The sequence below is a fragment of the Nycticebus coucang genome, chromosome 11 (genome assembly GCF_027406575.1).
Source record: "Nycticebus coucang isolate mNycCou1 chromosome 11, mNycCou1.pri, whole genome shotgun sequence".
In the NCBI taxonomy this organism is placed as follows: Eukaryota; Metazoa; Chordata; class Mammalia; order Primates; family Lorisidae; genus Nycticebus; species Nycticebus coucang.
In genome coordinates, this window is record NC_069790.1 from 51,508,917 (window position 1) to 51,530,581 (window position 21,665).

General features: G+C 36.1%; 1 protein-coding gene across 2 annotated transcripts in view; it reads right to left on the reverse strand.

Moving 5' to 3' along the window:
* Positions 1–415: 415 nt before the first annotated feature.
* Positions 416–21,665, reverse strand: part of NXPH1 (neurexophilin 1) — a 313,558-nt gene continuing 292,308 nt past the window's right edge. For both annotated transcript variants that reach the window (XM_053553867.1, XM_053553868.1), the window contains exon 3: positions 416–2,374. In XM_053553867.1, coding sequence (XP_053409842.1) covers positions 1,613–2,374 — 762 coding nt within the window. In that variant the 3' untranslated portion in view covers positions 416–1,612. The remainder of the gene's footprint in view (positions 2,375–21,665) is intronic.

Here is a 21,665-nt window from a genome sequence, read left to right on the forward strand (position 1 = left end):
AGTTGAGTCATGATAATAGAATCAGAAAAATTCAACCACCATCTTCAGACATCTTGACTTTTTTTTAAAGAAAAAAAGAAGCCCTACTTCAACTCTCTTGCTAAATAAAGACTGAACGAGAAAAAAAATTCAACAATTTAAGATTAATTTGGGAAACTTAATTATCTCCTTATATTCACTGATTTTTGGTATTCTTGATAACTAGCATGACAAGAAACCTAAAATGTGTGCAATGCTGTATGCCACAATTATTCCCCAAGATTGAGTTTGAAACTCTTAAGTTGTTTTGACTGGGTGACTAATAGTAGTTAAATAATTCTATATAAATTTAGAGACATGAAATGCAAAACCATGACTACATTCCAGCACATTCTTTTTGTCAGAACCATTCAAATCACCATCTTACACAAGTACATATTGAAACTGAACTTTAAGTATTTTATTTTTATGTACATTTCATTTTGTCCAGAAATAAAATATCTAAATACAGACAGACTGTAATGTTGTATATGTATAGCTTTCAACAATACTTGAGCTGAATAAATGCTTTGTACATTAAGTTTTTCTTCTTAATGGAGTTCACAGCTACATTGATAAAATGGAATCCTTATATCCTTTTTGTCTTTTTTAACCAATAACAAGCAGAGAGACAAATACAAGTTAATATTAATAAGCAGCTCAAATAACACTTGGTTGAACTATGTACAATACAAACCATTCATACAAATGAAGACTAGGATATTGAATTTGTTACAATATGTGTAGTAAAGATAAGACAGACACTTATAACTTACGTGGTGTCTGCCAGGCATTTTCCTTCTTATTTAATGATCAGAACTTGTTTTAAGCAGCTTTAGCTGATCTCTACTTTCCAAAAGTCCAATCATTCAATGAGAGTTGTAATCCCAATGTCTGCCCACGTGTAAATTCCAAATGTTTGCTCATCTTTACTGAGAATAGGCTCCCTCCATAGGGAAAAAAAAAAAAGCCATCTTTTATCACCTTGAATGTGCCTACTATATGCTGGAAAAAAGTTACTACACTTTGCTGTGTTCATAAAATAAAAAATACTGAGCTCTAAAGACACATTTTTCCATTTTAACAAGCATATACTCCTACAGTAGTATTTACCAGTACAGCTACTCCAAGCAGTAGTAATGCATGACTGGGGGTTATTGATTAGCATGTACTCAAGAATTTAAAAGCGATTTCTGTAACAGCAAGTGTTAGAAACATTCTCTGTCTAGTTAATCCTTTCGTTTGATAATAGTTTATCCTGAACCGTTGTGAGTCAGACAATGAAAGCCCTCTCAATAGGAATCATGAAAGATGCAAGCTGAAATGTGCGTGAAGGTGTGTTTGTGTACCTCTATATGTGACAGCGTGTCTTCAAGTGTAACTTTAAAATCTGCGGTGATTTACAACTATACTAAGAGATGAAGCTGACTGGGCAGAAATTACATCAGCTTGTTTTCCACTAACGTATTTGCAGCCAGTTGACAAGAGCAGCAGTGTAGACACATTCCAGGCAACAGATGTGACCTTCTTCTTTGAGGTAACAGCCCTGTCATATTTATTTCCTCAGGCTTCAGTCTTACCCACATGTTCCTCCTCATCCCGAGGGAAAGTAAGGTGTGTCGCTGTGATAGTTGTAGTCAGGGCACACTTTCTGTACTAGTTTATAATCTGTACTATAAAAGGAAATGTAAATACAGATCACCTTAAAGGGCTTGGAGCAGAGCCAGGATACATGACTTTGGGTCTGCTCCTGGTAACAGGTTTTTGAAGGGTCATAATTGCAGAGAGTGTTCTTGGTAGCCTTGTCAACCTTTTCATATTCAATGCGACAATTAAAAGACTTGGAATCTTTGGCATCAATCACGGTTTGTTGTGCCAAGTCGAATTCCACGATTTTTGTAGGGGGCACCAAGCTGACCGATACATTCCCTTGACCAGTGGAATTATGCCTGAAATAAACACTAAATGTCCCATTGCCATGATCTACAATTTTCCCAGTTATCAACAGGTTTAGCTTCACTGTTTTGATGTTGGAATGAAAATCTCCCCATCCAAACATTTTCTTAAACTTGCCCGTCTTAACAATGGGCCTTCTTTTGGCCCTGGGCCGAGGCTCTTGAAGGTCTGTGGAGTTCCTCAGCCAGTCCCAGAGGTCTTGCTCAGAATAAGGTTCTGGGGTGTCATATCGCAGGTCCAAATCTGTATCATTTTCTTTGCCACGAAAAGTCTGTGACAGGAGCCGGCTGATAGACAAGTCTTTGCTGCTTTCTGTCCATATATGCTTTAGTGTGGATTTGCTGCTTCCTGATTTCAGAAGGTCTGTCTTTCCACCATTTGTTAAATTGGCACATGTGACCTGAAAACAGAACAGAAAAGTGCTGTTTACATTTCTGCCTCTGGGGACATTCAATGCATGGATCTAAGCCCTGATGCACAGACTCAGAATTAAATGATACTTTTTTCTTTTTTTTTAAGCATCTTTAGCATCTGGTTGATATTTATTAAGATGTGATAAAATACTACTTTTATTTGTATGAAACAATGGAAGGGGGAAGGTGTGGGTGGGTAGAAACCACTCACTATATTTTAAAGATCTATATAAATCCATTGGTGAATGGATTAACAAGCCATCCAGCATGAGGAAAGCAAAGTGACTTCCAATTTAAAGTAAACTAATTAGTTCTTAGCACCAAATTCCAAATATTTTTGAATAAAATTTTGTAAATTATCATGTTTTTTTCCTACTTCAAAATTACCACATGCTTTAAAACTTGATGAATCTTAGCTGTCCATGCCAAAGTCATATTTAAAAAGTTAGTTTTGCAAAGAGAGTCCAGTGTATTTTAACTTGTCAAAACAAAATAACATGTTTGTTGTCACCTATCATAATAAGCCAGGAACATATTATATCTATATAAATAGATAGATAGATAGATAGATTTAATCTTAAGGGAGATAAAATGTAATATAGGAAAAAGGACATAAATGAAAACACCTAATGTACAATGACTTATTGTTGTCAACCTAAAGTACCAAACAATATGTGCTCAATGGCAGAGAAGACACTTCAGGTTGGATGTGTAAGAGTTATATTAAGAAACCCACTCAAGGGCGGTGCCTGTGGCTCTAAGGAGTAGGGCACTGGCCCCATATGAAAGTGGCAGGTTCAAACCCAGCCCTAGCCAAAAACTGCAAAAAAAAAAAAAAAAAAAAAAAAAAAGAAAAGAAAGAAAGAAACCCTCTCAAAGATCCAGGCTTATCTCTTTGGAATGAAGTATATCCCTCACGGAGTCAGGGATTCAGAACACACAGCCCACAACAGCCCCACTGGCCTGAAGATAAAGCAGTGACTTCTGATCCTGACCTGGAGGACTCAAGCCTTATAACACAGTAGCTAAGGACCCATAGGAACCAAAACAGCTCATTCACATAAACTACTTAAGATGTGGCCTGACTATTCTAAGGTAATAATACTTTAGGGAGCCCCCCGTTGCTCATTAAAAAACCAAGTTTTAAAATAAACCTCTCTGGCCTGGCCCCACAGACACAAGTTCTGAGTCTGCCCCATACATGAGCCTGGTGACCACTCAGCAGCTTCATTGGATGCTAAACTGTTCTCAAAATGAAAGGTTATTCTGGATAACTTTTAAACATTTAGGCCGATTACGAATTAGAGCTACATTCCAGGGACCCCTCTCTAGATGCAGCTGTGCAGTACTTTTGTTAGGATAAAAACCTGATCTGAGAACAGCCTTTCACTCAGTCACTTGTGTTAAGGGACACTCTCTCAGTCCCAGAAGAGAGACCCCAGTTCTCTGGAATCTTCTCCTAGCCTGCCACTTCCAAGCTATGTGCCCTTCGTTAAGTTCTTTTGTTTTCTTTTGTTTTAACCTCCTTCTATCTTAGTTTTCAGCATCTGTAAAATAAAGTTACCAGTGGAGTGTACTTTACAGAGTTGTGAGGATTAAATGAGCTGAGATGTGTACACTCTTTATTACAGGAGCTAGCATATTAGGAGGGATCAATCAATTTAACTGTTACTGAGAATCTCAAACTGATGTCTGAAGACAATTAGAGAAAGAAGAGCACCAAATGGTATATATGGAGGTCTGACTAGAAAGTAGCTTTGCCCTGGATTACACAGCCAAGTACTTAGAACCTCAAAAGAATGGGGTCCTCCAGAGACACAACACAGGGTTCCTTGATAATCTAAACTCAAACATTTCTTAGATCTTATAGTCCTATTTTTGTGACAAATTTCTCAGGATCAATGATTTTTTTTGTTTTTTTAATTGTTGGGGATTCATTGAGGGTACAATAAGCCAGGTTACACTGATTGCAATTGTTAGGTAAAGTCCCTCTTGCAATCATGTCTTGCCCCCATAAAATGTGACACATACCAAGGCCCCACCCCCCTCCCTCCGTCCCTCTTTCTGCTTTCCCCCCTCATAACCTTAAGCTGTGGTATATGTATACCATGGAATACTATTCAGCCATTAAAAAAAAATGGAGACTTTACATCCTTCGTATTAACCTGGATGGAAGTGGAAGACATTATTCTTAGTAAAGCATCACAAGAATGGAGAAGCATGAATCCTATGTACTCAATTTTGATATGAGGACAATTAATGACAATTAAGGATCAATGATTTTACTACAAGCCAGCAAATCTTCTCTTCTTTGTCCAGTTCAAACTAGCATAACATAAGTGGAGTAGAACTATTCAAAAAGAATACCAGCTAAAACTGATCTCTTCCCAATAATTTGTTGGAGAAACCTTGAAAGTTTATCCCCCCAGGTAAGTTCATTTCATTTGAGATGAAATGAAGCTTTATCATGGTTTACATCTGGTGACAGCCTCCTGAAAAGCCAAGACTGAAATTTCGGGTAGGCTGATATAAAAGCTTTACCGGCTACTTAGGCTGCCGGCCTAGGTCCAGTTGCATCTTCTGTGACCTCCAAGACAATAACAATTAACGCCTTCATGAAAACATGCAAAGGGCCATTTTGTGGGGAAATTAATAAGAGAGGGAAAAACACTGACCAGTGGGGAATCAGACCCAGGGAGAGGATGAGGCCCAGAAAAAATGGACATACCATAGCAGGGGCAGAGTCACATCTAAGGGGAACACAGACCCCCTCATTTACGCAGTCACTCTTCTTAAAGTATCACCTACCCCAAATTACCCACACTCTCATGTGAAGTCAAAGATGGCCATCCAAGGGCCATTACTATCTTGGGAAAAATATTAGTGATTGAGAGAAGGTTGTCTTTGCTGCCAGCTTTCTTTTAGTTCTGGGTACTTCTCCTTCACTTTTGCTCAACCCTTGCTTTGGTATTTTTCCTTGTTCTCCCTGCACACAAACAGATCCCTGTTTATGGATTCTCTTTACGGCAAAATATTATTCCAGAAATGGATCACATTCAATCAGTATAAATAATACCAAAGTAGTTGTTTTATCAAAATTAATTTTTTAACAAGAATTAACTAAATAAAGTTTAATAGAATGAAATTGAGAGGGAAATGCTACAATCTGGGGAAAATCAAGTTTTCTTTTCTTTTTTTTTGAGACAGTCTCACTATGTTGTCCTCGGTAGAGTGCTGCGATGTCCCAGCTCACAGCAACCTCAAACTCTTGGGCTCAAGCAATTCTGTTGCCTCAGCCTCCCAAGTAGATGAGACTACAGGAACCCACCAGAATGCCCAGGTATTTTGTTGTTGTAGCTGTCATTGTTGTTTGGCAGGCCCAGGCCAGGTTCAAACCCACCACCTCTGGTGTATGTGGCTGGCACCCCAGCCACTGAGCTACAGGTGCCGAGCTGGGCTCAAATTTTCCTGTGGGAAAAGCATAATATTTTTCATCTATCCAGTCTACCTCACAATAAAGCCAGCCCACGATGGGAAAATTTTTATTCTCATATTAAAAGTATAATCCAAAGAAGTTGCATATAATATTTTTTCATTATCATTATAAAACTAATAAAAGCAATTAAAATTCTACTAAGTCCCTGAATGAAGTACATTTCAAAATACACTATTTTTCTATAACAGAGAGTAGCTATAATATAAAATTAATAACTAACCTTAATCTGTAAGAAAGTACAATTCTTTTGTGTATATTTGTTTGTTTTAATGAAATCTAATTTATTGGTTAAATATGTAGGTCTGTGCTTGACTGATTATATAAATGTCCTTATCATAGTTCCTATATTTATACCTTGTATATATAAGTATAAAAGAAATAAATGCATATCCTCTTCTCTGATTTTTGCCTGTTATTTCATAAACAGTTTCCCATTGTTTAGTGGCAAGAAGAGTAAATTCGGGCACATTTTGGTAGTTGTCAGCATCAGCACGATGTTTTCATAATGTGCTGTCTAATGAAGCAGTAATGAAATTACACCAAAGATAGAGGAGAAAAGAGATTTCAAGTTCAATTTACCAGTGGCATATGGGGAATGAAAGGGAAAAAATATGAAGTGGGGAATATGATTTCAAGAAGGAAGAATAATCTATTCAAAAGGATACTAAGACTTGGAAAGGCAAACAATCTCTGATTTTCAGGTAGAAAAGAAATTGTTTAGGTCTAAATGATATTCTCCACAGTTATAGTGATTCGAGCATGTGCCCTGGAACCAGACTACCTCAGTTCCAGTCCAGGCTCTGGTCCTTAACAACTATGCAATGCAGTCAAGTTACTTAACTTGTTTAAGCTTCTGTTTTTCTCTTCTAGGCAATAGGAGAATAATACCCATATCCCTCACAGGCTGTGGTGGCTATTAAATAGGACACTCCATTTAAAGTGCTAAAGATAGTACCTGAAACGTCATCCGTGTTCCACGTTAGTAGTACTAGTTACTATCATCGGGTATTTTTACTTTTGAGCCTCATTAGGTGATATTTTACATAAACTAATAACTTGTAATAGGATTTGTGAGCCCAAAGCATTCTAAAAAGGAAATCTTCCTTTAACATAACCATAAATGTAAAGCAAATAATTAACAAAGAAAGCATGACAGGAGCTGAAAGAAAGGAAAATGAGGGAAAATGGACATAATGTTGTGGTTAAGTGAGATGAAATAAATTCTAAATATCTGCTGTATAACACTGTCCCTATAGCCAACAATACCATACTGTACACTTTAAAATTTTTGTAACAGTGTAGATATCACATTTAGTGTTCAAACTACAATAGAATAATTTTTAAATATATATTTAGAAAACCACAAACATACTGAATGTTAAATAATTAAAAATATTTAAATGTTAAAAAGGAAAGAAAGAAAGTATATATTTTTTAAATTCATGCTATGACTACCTAAAACACATGACAGGTTGAATAGATAGCAAAACTCAAGTGAACAAAAGATAAGCAGAAGTTCAGGTATTAAACAGCTCAGCTTATAAAAGGAGTGAATTTATTTGCTTTCAGTGGGGTGAACTGAAAGGCTCTGAGCATGCTGATAGTCAAGAAACCTCTTTGGAACATCTCAGCTTGGGTACAGAATCAAAGTGGATATAACTGTCACTAATGTCGTCTTAAAGATTTTTATTCTCTCTTCCCTTCCTCTCCACTTAGGTTAGAGGTGTAGATCAGTGTCTAACAAAAGCATACCAATCATGAAAAACCAGAAAGGGTCCTTTGCAAAGTCCCCAGACCTGTTCAATATTAATGAGCCAGATTGATTTTGGTTTTTTGTTTTAATTTTTATTTATTTTTTTATTAAATCATAGCTATGTACATTAATGATTTGACATATTTTCATCACACTGATTAACATAGCCTCCCTGGCATTTTCTTAGTTATTGTGTTAAGACATTTATATTCTACATTTACTGAGTTTCACATGTACCCTTGTGAAATGCTCATCATCCTTAATCATCAGAGAAATGCAAATCAAAACTACTTTGAGATATCATCTAACTCCAGTGAGATTAGCACATATCACAAAATCCCAAGACCAGAGATGTTGGCGTGGATGTGGAGAAAAGGGAACACTTCTACACTGCTGGTGGGAATGCAAATTAATACATTCCTTTTGGAAAGATGTTTGGAGAACACTTAGAGATCTAAAAATAGACCTGCCATTCAATCCTATAATTCCTCTACTAGGTATATATATATTTTTTATTAACACAAAACTATATAGTGAGACTCTGCTAAAACTGAGCTAAAAAAAAATACAAAGATAAATGGCACATGGTCCTGACTCTCAAGAAGTTTATAGTCTAACGAAGGGATCAATAAGGCGATCACAGCATGCTATGGCCAGCACTATGTTCAACCTTCTAGGACTCCTAGTCAAAGTTGAAAGGTGGAGAAGGTATAAGAGAAGAGATGATCCTTAGATCTCAGAGATAAAAGAGGCTTAGGAGTTCAACAGCAGAGTATGGGCCAGAAGAGTTCTTGGAAGCATAAAGAACACATTGTGCAAAAGCACAGAGCTGAGAATGGATGTGTCAAATGTGAGAATGGGAAATAGTTCCTTACTGTCTACTGAAATTTTTTGTCCTTTGACAAACATCTCCCAAGTCCCCCCATTCTTAGCCTCTGGTCACTACCATTTCACTCTCCATTCCAATGAGTTCAATATTTCATGCTCCATATTTAAGTGAGATCATATTAAAATAGTACATTTTATGTGTTCCTATCACATACAAAAAAGACAATTACGTGAGATAATGCATGTTGTTAAGCAGCCTGATTTCGTCATTCCACAATATATGCATATGTCATAATGTATCATAGCAACAAGTTGTACATCATAAATATGTATAATTTTTACTTGTCAATTAAAAATAAATAAAAGGGAAAAATGGAACAGTTCCTTGCTTCCAAAATTTAGTGGGCATAGCTAGGGAGTAAAAACAGAAGAACTTCCAGAACCAGGAAGAACTTGCAGAAGATAGTCTGGGGCCAAATTATGAAGGTGCTGCTAAGATATTTAAACTTAATTGTATAGATAATGGAGAATCACTACATTTTCTTTTGCTTTGTTTTTAAGTAGGTCATCCTGTTCTAGAAGAATTACTGGTTGAGTACTAAAGGGTGGGTTGGTAAGGAGAGACCTTCAAGGAAGGAAAACTAGGTAAATAATTAATTGCAATACTTCCTTTGAGAAAGAAATGAGCCCAAATCAAGACAGTGGCAGTAAAAAAGGAGGAAGTAGGAACAGATCTAAGAGATATTTCAGAGATGAGATTAACTCAGCTTGATGACTTACTGGCTAAAGAGAAAACAAAAATGTTGAGAATTGGTGAGTTTGCTTGTATCTGTATGGAAAATAGAAGTAACAATATTCCTGAAAAATAAAAGTAAATCTCAAAGGGACATTGAGAGTTGATGTGTCTGCAAGTCACTCTGAGGAATGACTTCGAAAAGGAAGTTGGTAACGTGGATCTGAAGGTCTGGAGACCTGAGAGGGATGGTGATGTTGATTGTGCAGTATGAGCAGATGGAATTGCGCACGTAGAGCATGATGATGAAGAAGGATGATGACACTATCTAACAAATATTAGCACTTTGAGGACAGGCAGAACGAGAGTCAGGCTAGACAGAGACCAAAAAGAATATCAGAAGCAAAATAATATTCTAGAAGCCAATAGGTGCAGGGGAGGGAAATATGGGCAAGATTCAAGTAACAAGTAAAATTCTAATAGTGTAAGCACTTGAAAAGAAGCCACTTGAATTTTGAAATCGGCTACTAATGACCTCACCGAAGCTAGATGTTAGTAGTGTGAAGAGCTCACGCGAGATGAAAAAGAAGAGAAGCAATTTAGCGCATCTCTTTGCAGATGCAATCAGGAATCACTAGCTTTCTCCTTCTATCATATTGTTTTGCATATTAAAGAACTTTTACTTTTGAAACACATAAATATAAACATAAAATTTAAACCAATGTAGAGCTTTACTAAGTAAAAAGTGACATTAGAAAAGAACACTTATGGGCGGCGCCTGTGGCTCAGTGAGTAGGGCGCCGGCCCCATATGCGGAGGGTGGCAGGTTCAAACCCAGCCCCGGCCAAACTGCAACAAAAAAATAGCCGGGCGTTGTGGCGGGCGCCTGTAGTCCCAGCTGCTCGCGAGGCTGAGCCAAGAGAATCGCTTAAGCCCAAGAGTTAGAGGTTGCTGTGAGCCGTGTGATACCACGGCACTCTACCGAGGGCGGTACAGTGAGACTCTGTCTCTACCAAAAAAAAAAAAGAAGAAAAAGAAAAGAACACTTATACACAGAATACCCTCAACTTTGATTTTACAGAAATATTAAAAGAGCTTCTTCTTAAAGGTCACTTAAAGTTTCTATGTTGGCAGCATATCTGCATAAGAGAAGTGGTGGGAACCACAGCATAAAGAAGGCAAGACATGTGAAACATTTCCCACAAATATTTTTTTTCTACAATATTGCAATGACAGCACCAACTATACTTCCTGAGCATAATTTTCATGTTAAAAGTGGCCTACACTCATTTTTAAGGAGCTGGGTCTCTATTCAATGATATCATTTCTGCAAACTATGTGTATCTCAGTATTTTAAAAATACTAAGAATCATAAAAATTCTTAACATAATTAAGTGTATGCATTTTAAAATACATGATTCTTCTTATAGCATAGAAAAATACAGGCAAAGATAAAGGTCACTTTTTTTAACCCTAAAGAAAGACAGAGCTTGGGTCTAACATGAGGGAGTTCATCTGAGACAGCACCTGTGTGCAGGTTAGAGGTGTAAAAAGTACCACTGGGTAGTGAAAGTGTGAGCATGGGAAGAGCTGCCAGACTTGAATGGAGCTCTTTATTTGTCTTGGGACCATATGTGCACACCGCTTTCTCCAATATCTTTTTGTTCTAGGCTTACAATCACAATATAGAAATACTATTTTTAGAGAATAAACAATCACTTCACAACTTCACTCCAACCTCAACTATGTTTCTGATCTTACGGGATAAAACATTCATTCCTTTATATATCCTATCACCAACTAGAGGTGTCTCCAGACATTGGTATACCTATTCTTATAAATAAGAATTCAATTGAATAAATGAGAAATGCATCAGAGTTTTTCGATAGCAGAATTGACCAAGGAGAAGAAAGAATTAGTGAGTTTGAAAACAGGCTATTTGAAAATAGATAGTTAGAAGAGAAAAAAGAATAAAAAAGAATGAAGTATCCCTCTAGGAAATAGGAAATAGTCTCAAAAGGTCAAAACTAATAATTATTGGCCTTAAAGAGAAGATGGAGAAACAGATCGGGGTAGAAAGTTTATTCAAAGAAACAATAATAGAAAATTCTCCAAACCTAGAGAAAGATATTGATATTCAGAGATAAGAAGGTCCTAGAACACCAAGAAAGTTTAACCCACGCAAGACTGCTTCAAGGCACTTAATAATCAAGCTCCCACAGGTCACAGACAAAGAACACGTCCTAAGCAAAACAAGAAAAAAGAAAAAAAATACATACAAAGAAGCTCCAATACGTATGGCAGCAGGCTTCTCAGGGGAAATCTTAACAGGCCAGCAGAGAGTGGCATGACATATTTGAAGTGCTGAAGGAAAATAACTTTAACCCTATAACATCATATCCTGCAAAAATATGCTTCAAACATGAAGGAAAAATAAAGACTTTCCCAGGCAAACAAAAGCTGAGGAATTTCATCAAGACAAGACTTGTCCTATAAGAAATGCTAAAAGGAGTTCTTCATTCTGAAAGAAAAGCACATTGATTAAGACTAAGGAATCATCTGAAGGTGTACAACTAGATAGTAATAACAAGCACATACACACAGAACATCGCTCTAATTGTGGTATGTAAACCACTATAGCTTGAGTAGGAAGAGTAAAAAACAAACCTATCAAAAACAACAACAACATCTTTCTGAGAGGTGGATAATATAAAAAGACATGGATGAAAACAGCAAACAGTTAAAAAGCAGGAGGAGATGAAGTTAAAGGATAGAATTTCTTTTAGTTTTCTCTTTGTTTGTTTGTAAGCAGAGTTGTTTTAAATAATTGGTTATAGAACTTTTTGCAAGCCTCTAAGTCACTTCAAACCGAAAAAAAACAATCTATAACACCTACCAAAAAAAAAAAATGAAAATCAATAAATTGAAACACACTACTGGGGAAAATCACTTTTAAAAAAGGAAGACAGGAAGATGAAAGAGAGGACCACAAAACAACCAGAAATCAAATAATAACATAGCAGTAGTAAGTCCTTACCTACCAATTATAACATCGAATGTGAATGAGCATCAGAAGACACAGAGTGGCTGAATGAATTTAAAAAAACAAGATTGGTTGTTTTCAAGACACCATCTTCACCAATAAAGACACACAGACTGAAAATAAAGGGATGGAAAAAGAGATTCTGTGCAAATGGAAACCAAAAAGAACAGGAATCGCTGGACTTCTACCAGATAAAAGAGATTTCAAGACAAAAACCGAAAAAAAGAGACATAGAAGGTCATTATATAATGACAAAGGGGTCAATTCAACAAAAGGAATATATATGTATATTCTAAATATATATGTACCCAACACTGGAGAACCCAGACATACAAAGCAAATATTATCAGAGCTAAAAACAGAGATCGACCTCAATACAATAGTCATTGGAGACCTCCACACTCCACTTTTCAGCATTGGACAGATCATCCAGACAGAAAATGAACAAAGAAACTTTGAACTAAGTCTTCACCATAAACCAAAGGGACCTAATGAGATTAACAGAACATTTTCCTACAGCTGCAGGATACATGTTCTTCTCCTCGGGCATGGATTGTTCTCAAAGACAGAACAGTGTGTATAAAACAAAATTTAAAAATTAAAAAATACATACTCATACCAAATATTTTCTCTGACCACAATGCAATAAAACTAGAAATCAATAACAAAGAGGAACACTGGAAACGAGACAAACACATGGAAATTAAACAATATGCTCCTGATTGACCAGTGTGTCAATGAAGAGATGATGAAAGAAATTTAAACATTTCTCAAAACAAATGAAAAGGAAAACATGATGTATCAAAACTTAGAGGATACATAAAAAGCAGTAATAAGAGGAAAGTTTACAACAATAAACGCCTACATCAAAAAAGTGGAAAACTTCAAATAAACAATGATGCATCTCAAAAAGCTAGAAAACCAAGACCAACCAAATCCAAAATTAGTAGAAGAAAAGAAATAATAAAGATCAGAACAGAAAAATAAAATTGAAACAAAAAAACACAAAAGATCTACAAAACAAAAATTGGACTTTTGAGAAAATAAAAATAACACAACTTTAGCCAGACTAAGAAAAAAAGAGAGAAAACCGAAGTAAATAATATCAGTGATGAGAAAGGAGACATTACAACTGATGCTGTGATCAGCTATTTCCTAATAAATTAGAAAGCCTAAAAGAAATAGATAAATTTCTAGGCACATACAAGCCACCAAGGTCCTACCAGGAAGATATTCAAAACCCCAATGAACTAAACACTACAAGGATAGAAGCAGTAATTAAAAAGTCTCCCATCAAAGAAAAGCTCAATGGCTTCACTGCTGAACTCTACCAAGCATTGAAAGAATTACTAATACCAATCCCATTTAAACTATTCCAAAAAACCGAGGAGAAGGGAATACTCCCAAACTCATTCAACGAGGCCTATGTCACCCTGATAACAAAATCAAAGACACAACAAGAAAAGAAAACTATATGCCAATATCTCTGATGAACATGGATGTAAAAATCCTCAACAAGGCTAGGAAGTGTAGCAAGAAGTGGGGGACAAAGTGGGGATGGTTAATGGATACGAAAATATAGTTAGAAGATATCTGGATAGAATCAAAAACATTCGATAACATAACAAAATGATTATAATTAATAATAAGTTAGGGTAAGCTTTAAAATATAATAACTAAATGTGTGGAATTATAATGTTCCTAACACAAAGAAATGATAAGGAGGTGAGGTAATGGATGCCCCGATTACCCTGACTTGATGAATTCACACTGTATGCCTGTATTAAAACATCGCATGTACCCTATAAAGATAGACAACCATTATGTACTCATAATAATTAAAAATAAAATAAAAATCAGAAAAAACTACTATTGGTTAAGGGCACACTATACCCCTGACTTTGTAATCAGCATCTTACATGTGACATTTTATTACATTTAAACCACAGACACACCTCTCACACATGCTAACTCTCAGTTTGACACTGCAATCTTCAGCATATAAATGGGGGTATGGAAGCTCAAACTGAGCTAGTTCAAGATCACCACTGATAAGTGAACGGAGTCAAATAACAAATGGTTAGGATGTGCAGAAAAGGGTATGCACACGTTCTGTTCATTGAACTGTAAACTTGTAATGCCATTGTAGAAGAAATTATAAAGATTCTTCAAAAATCTACAAATAGAAATACCATTGATCCAGTAGTCCCATTTCTGGGCATATAAACACAGGTAATGAAAGCAGTGTCTCAAAGAGATATCTATCTGCATTAAATTGCAGCATTATTCATAATTGCCAAGGTATGGCATCAACCTAAGTGCCTAAGTGTTCATCAAGGAATGAATGGATGAAAAAGATGTGAGATATATATATATGTATGTGTACATGTACGTGTGTGTAATGTATTTATAGCATATATATATTATATGTATAATACGTATATATGTTTAAAACATACACACACATATAATACATTTAATGGATTATATATTATATATACAATGGATTAATATCTGACCTTAGGAAGGAAGGAAACCATGCCATTTGCAACAACATGTATGAAGTTCTCTCAGTGCTGCAAAAACAGTGGAAAAGCAGAAAAGGAAATCTATGCCTCTCTTTTAACCCTGTGGGTCTGAGAGGCTACAATGTATAGGAATCAAGAGAATGGGATTTGTGGTCAGAGACCACAGGTGCAAGTACAAATTATGTTGCTTCCTCATTAATGACCTTTAGAACCACATTTTCTCCAGTTAAAAAAAATGGACACGGGCGGTGCCTGTGGCTCAAGGAGTAGGGCGCCGGTCCCATATGCCGGAGGTGGCGGGTTCAAACCTAGCCCCGGCCAAAAATCAAAAAGAAAAAAAAATGGACAAGATAATTAACTTATTGGGTTTTTATGACGATGAGATGGTTTTGTAAGTAACATATATCACATAGTTAAATACATGCCTGTATTTATTCTTCTTCCCACTCAAACGATGGAAAACTATACATAAAATTCTGAGTAAAAATTAGAGAAGAGGATATGCATTTATTTTATTTCTTTCTGTTATGCTAAAGCATAAATATAGGACCTACAAATATATGGCATAAATATAAGGTTACACACAGTTTGAATTCAAACCATGAGAGCTGTTGTGCTAAGTTAGGTTACCAAGTTCTGAAGCAAACGAAAACAGGCTTTCAGATTGTGCACTGCTGTTCTAGTCTCATCTTCTCAATGAAAACATTACATCTACACAAATGATCTGAACAAAATGAAATAGAAATTAGTACAATTGTACGACTGTGGTCATCTTTAGCGATACAGCCATGCACCACGTAACGATGTTTCGGTCAATATTGGGCTGTTATATATACAATGGTGATTTCATAAAATTATAATGGAGTTGGAAAATTTCTATCACTTAGGGAAGTCTTGATGATGCTGCCCTTTGCAGGCATAAGTTAATGTGTGTATCTGTGTCTTAGTTTTTTTTTAAAAAATGTAAAAATTAAAAACATAAAAATATTTTAAAAATAGAAATAAGCTTATAGAATTAGGATATAGAGGAAGAAAATATTTTTATACAACCTGACATTGTGTTTGTGTTTTAAGCCAAATGTTACTACAGAAGAGTCAAAACGTTTTAAAAAATAAAAAGTTTATATAAAGTGAAAAAGGTATAGTAAGCTAAGGTTATTACTGAAGAAAGAAAAATAGTTTTTATAAGCTGAATGTAGCCTAAGTGTACCATGTTTATAAACTCTACAGAAGTGTACATCACCACTCACTCACTCACTGACTCACCCAGAGCAACTTCCAGTCCATTCACTGAAGTGCCCTATACAGGCACACCATTTCCAGTCTTACATACCTTATTTTGACTGTACTTTTTCTATGTTTAAATATGTTTAGATGCATAAGTACTGACCATTGTGGTATAATTGCTACAGTATTAAGTGCAGTAGCATACTGTACACATTTACGGCCTACAAAACAGGCTGTGCCATGTATCCCAGGCCTGTAGTAGGCTACGCTGTCTAGATTTCTGTACTCCATGATCTTTTACAGCAACAAAACCAACTAACAGTGCACTTCTCACAGCACATTCCCAATCATTAAATGATACATGGCTATAGGTGGCGGTGCAATGCCAGGCTGATCATGTTACAATTTAACATTGACAAATGTGGGCAATAATTTATCTTTAATGCAACATTAAGAGAAGACATTATGACCCACCTGGACATTCCATAGCATCCTCAAGAACTAGAAACATAATATATTTCTATCAGGTTGAGGAATTCTCAAATGGCTAAGAATTTCGGTATGTTACCCCAAGATGAGCATGGCTCATTTCTAATGTAGGATACCAACTGTCCCATTAGAATATTGCATTGAAGACTTGTTCTAATTCATGGGTAACTGAGTTCCTCTCAAGTTTGTATAATCATAATAATTGGCTATACCTTTGATTTCTTTTTCTGATGGTACTCTTATGTAAATTATCTTGAAAATGTGTTCTTGTTTCTTTAATTTTTGAGGAGAAAAACATGCTCTGTGAAGAGCCATGAACTATTGTTTCTGTTATTGAGAAACAAAAATTTTCATCCTATGAAAATATTGCCCCTTTGGGCAGCGCCTGTGGCTCAATGGGTATGGCACTGGCCCCATATACCAAGGGTGGTGCGTTTGAACCTAGCCCCGGCCAAACTGCAACAAAAAAATAGCTGGGCATTGTGGAGGGCACCTGTAGTTCCAGCTACTCGGTAGGCTAAGGCAAGAGAATCGCCTAAGTCCAGGAGTTGGAGGTTGCTGTGAGCTGTGATGCTGTGGCACTCTACCAAGGGCAATAAAGTGAGACTCTATCGATTAATTTTAAAAAAGAATTAATTAATTAATCTATTAATTAATTAATTTTAAAAAAGAAAATATTATCCCCCAATAGTGCTCATTTTATAAATGAACACATACACACATAAGCTTTAACATATAGACACATTAATATTGATGATAAATTAAAAAATATTAGTCTACAAGGCCAAACTTAGCCATATTTTTTAAAAACATAATTACATCTTACCCAAGTTTCCATTGCAAAGTTTTATTCTCATTAATAAATGTGTGTCATTTCACCAAATGAGAGAAAATATCCCCAGCAAAAAAAAAAAAATTAATACTTTATATTACCTCCTTTAAAAATTTATAAGGAATATCTCATTTGAGTATTCCTGAGTATATGTTTATAACAGTGAACAAGACATTTAAAAAATACTTAACGACCATTTTATTTGTAAAACACAGCCATTTTTGCACCATTATTTACTACATAAAAATTTAAGTTTACTAGTAATCTGTAAGAATAGCTTGTTTCAATCTGAATTGGAGGTCAATGTGAGTGACTGTCCACAACAGGGCTATTTTGTGAATGTAAATGGATAAGTTTATAGCTTCTTAAAATCAAACAAGGTTAAGATACATATAGAATGGACCAAATGAGGAAAAACTGACTCACCTTCCAGCCCTATTTTCAGCAACCTATATGTACACATATTCTCTTGTGCAACTGTGAAATACGAAAACATACTTCATAGCAACAATAGCATAGCCTATCTCATGGGAGCCCAAATTCCTGATAAAACAATGATTTTGATATTTTTGATATAAATACCGAACTTAATATCCTCTGGTTATCCAGAAGTTGAGCTGTCAATTCCTCAATAGAGGAAATTATGTCAATGAAGTAGTGGAGGTGAACTGTGGGGAATATCAGCCCTACGCCATCTAGATCTCAGATCAACGAAAAAGTTTTTCTAGGGTCTCCTACAAGCGTATGGTGCATGGACCCTGCTGGGAGATTACCAAGTACAGAGTGGCCAACAAGCCAGTTAGATGAGAAGTATGAAAGTGGGTAATGATCCTGGAAATACAACTCCTCCATGCTCAGATAAAATTCCTGTGGACTGAGACCATTCAACTCCAGTGGAGCAAATGTTCTGATGTGGCATTGTCTAAGAAAAGATAAAGTTTAGCAGATGGAATTGACCTTTTGTCCTTTCAGCAAATCCTGATGATGCTGTAATTTAAGTTACATAAAAATAAATTATTGCCATTAAGTAAGTATTTTGGATCATGCCTTGGCCAGATGAGAAATGGAAAAAGCAAATCTAACCTAGAACTACAGGCCCCCTAGAGAGATCTTACTCAAAGTTTAGGGAAGACAAAATTCATGCACTTAGGGAATGTCAAGCAACACTCTTTTGACAAGAAAACAATTCTCCTGAAAACACTTAAGCTAACATGTTCTTTTATTAAGCTCTTCTCCTAAGAAGATTAGCATCCATTCCTTGACTTTCTGTTTCTTCTTTGCAAGATTCCTAGCACCAGGTAACTACACTCTGCCCTCTGCAAATCTCTTGCCCAGTTAGTGCCAGATTTGGAATCATATTCAACTGCTGCTCACAAGTCTAGGATAGATTTTTCTTTGACCTTGTAACCGCCCCTTCTTCCTTCTCCCAGTTTCTTAACACATGATATATGTAACCTCATACTTAAGAGTCAGATGCTAAGGAGAAAAAGATTTTTTGGCAAAGTATCTCATAAACAAACAAGAAGATGGCCTACACCCTGGATTTAAGTGAAGATAACCAAAATTAAAACTGAGTGATGTGCCTGGAGTCCAAAATATAAAAATAAAAGTACAACTTAGTTCATTTTGTTAAATAAACTGTTCCACCAAGTCAAAGAAGGTTATTTACCTAAAGATTAAGTGATAGGAAGAGACAAGTCATGAAGAGAAAGGTCAAACAGAAATCCAAAATAACTCTGGACGGCGGTAAGGAAAGTCATGATAGAGAGGTTGGATAAACACTTCATGCATAATCAGGGCTCAGAAATTCCCTTGACCTTCCTTTGATGTACCGTAAAGTAAGTTAGTTACTCAGTGTTATTAGTTTGTATGACCTTGAATGCTATGGATACAAGGTATGACAGGAGAATTGTGAGAAGGACAGGTTGTTAGAAGAGGCTTACCTCCCCTACTACATTCCTATGCTCACTTAGACTTCCAAACTCAGAGATAATTAACCTTTTCAAAAGAGCTGGGTAACACTCCACCTGCCACTAGAGGGCACAGCTATGACATGTGACGGCTGTTTCTATTCATGGAGCTGAAAGTTAGATGGAATTGTGTCAAGCAGGGTCACAAGTCTCTTTAAATAAAGAAGATGGACCAGGAATCATTGTTGTAACTGCTGGGTGATACAGCCTCTGAAAACCACACCTTCTGTGAGCTGCAGGTGCCAGTAAAGAGATGATGTTGCTCAAGAAATTACTACTAGAAGTCATCACCAACTAAAGTAGTTGTGACCCAGGGATTCCTGATAGAGGGTATGTTCAAAAATAGTTTGGTTGGTTGATTGACTTATTCATTCATTCACTTGTTTGTTTGGAAAGTAGTCTAGGTCAACACACAACATGTAACATGTGTGTCTTTTCATCTCCAACCTCATCTTGGTTACTCTTCCCTTTGGTCTTAGGATTCTGATCACATCAGACTTTTTCATGTGCTCTCCTTTTTTCTAACTTCAAGGCCTTTGTATAGGCTGCTTCCCTTTGCTGGAATCCCTTCTACTCATTCCCATTGGTTAAGCTAACTCTTGATCCTCTAATTCGAACTAAACTTTATTTCCACAGGAATCATTGATCCACGAGACTAGATATTTATGTATATAAAATATATACATGGAAAATTTTCTCCTTGTACTGGCATCTCCATGGTAGAGCCATCTAATGCCTTGCTCACTATTTTTTCATTTACTATACTTTGTATAATGCCAAGTACAAAGTAGGTGTTCTACAAATATCAATTGAATAAATAAACACATGTTTAAGTATAATGTCTACTCACACATAATTATATCATTTTATGGATGAGCCTCCCCCACAGATAACCAACTCACTTCATGTCATAGGTACATATGTTTTTATTATAACCTTTCATGGAGGCTTTGTGTAATTCTGTAAATATACAGAGTGATGCAAGAGAAAACAGTATGTTTCTGGGAAAATACAATTGATTGCTGCAAGCCTTTGTAACTAGGAATGTTACATTGAAAATCTCCAAATAGCGGCGCCTGTGGCTCAAAGGAGTAGGGTGCCAGCCTCATGTGCCAGAGGTGGCGGGTTCAAACCCAGCCCCAGCCAAAAACTGCAAAAAAAAAAAAAGAAAAAGAAAATCTCCAAATAAATTCAAGTTCACTTAAGTTTAAGGAAAAGTGAATAAGAGCAAAACTACCTAGGTGAACATAAAATTATGTTTGAAAAACCTTAGGAAAGCTTAATAAAACAATGAGTGTGGTCTTTTGAGGGGCATGAAAGTTAGCATCATTCTCTATATTTCCTTCCTTCGAGTTTCTAGAAATTTGATCCTAAGATAGTAATGAAAAAAAAGTACTGATGGGATTCAAAAAACAGAGATTTCTTCAACAAAAGCCTGGTAAAATTTTCTGGGCTCATTTTCTGTCAAGCGGACATTTATATTGACAAATAATGATGTCTTTGAAACAGGCAGTTAGGCACGTGTCACGCTATTTCTTTGTATAAATGCCCATTTGCTTGGGAGATGCAGTGGGGTGTTAAAAATGTGAAGCATACCCAATTTTGTTGATATGTTTACAAAAGCTTAAAATGGGGCTGTAAATGTGTCCATTAACAGCACAAATTAAAATGATATTTAAAATGGAAGTCTTGAAGAGACTTTTGGCTTTGTAGTTGATAAAATATAAATAAATACAGTGTGACTATGACATTTTTACTTTGTGGCTATGTCATTAAAATCCGTGACTATTGAGAGTTACAATTACAAAGCCTCTGAAGCTGGAAAGGGCCATTGAACATTTTTAATATCTTGGACAACTAAGTCCAATAGGGCAGAAGTAACTCATAAAAGGCTACCAAGATGATTAGGAGCCAAGTCCAATTTGTAGTGAAGGTTTATTAGCATCCAGTCCACTTTGCTTGTGTTCCAAAGTTTCTCTTTATTGAGACCCTGAAATTGATGTTTTCTTCATAGTTGACCAAAGCTCTGGAAATCAGTAGATCACTTCAAAATAAAGAGCTGGCTCAATTTTGCTGAACAGTCTTAAGAAAAATAAATTCGGAGTTATTTGCTAATCCTAAAACAAATAGGCAGTACTTAGTACTTTGCAGTGATGGCTCTGAGTCTCCGGTGTTGACTGTGGACACAGACTCGGGCTCAGGCCTTCCTAGATGTCAGCCTGAATGACGACTGCTGTGACGAAAGGGAGAAACACAAGGAGAAAACCATCGTCACAAGGTTTCTGTTAAGCAAATGATAACAGAGAATTATTCTTCAGACTCTGCAAGGGAAAGTGTTTTATATTTGCATTCCAAAATCTCATTTATCCTCATTTTCAA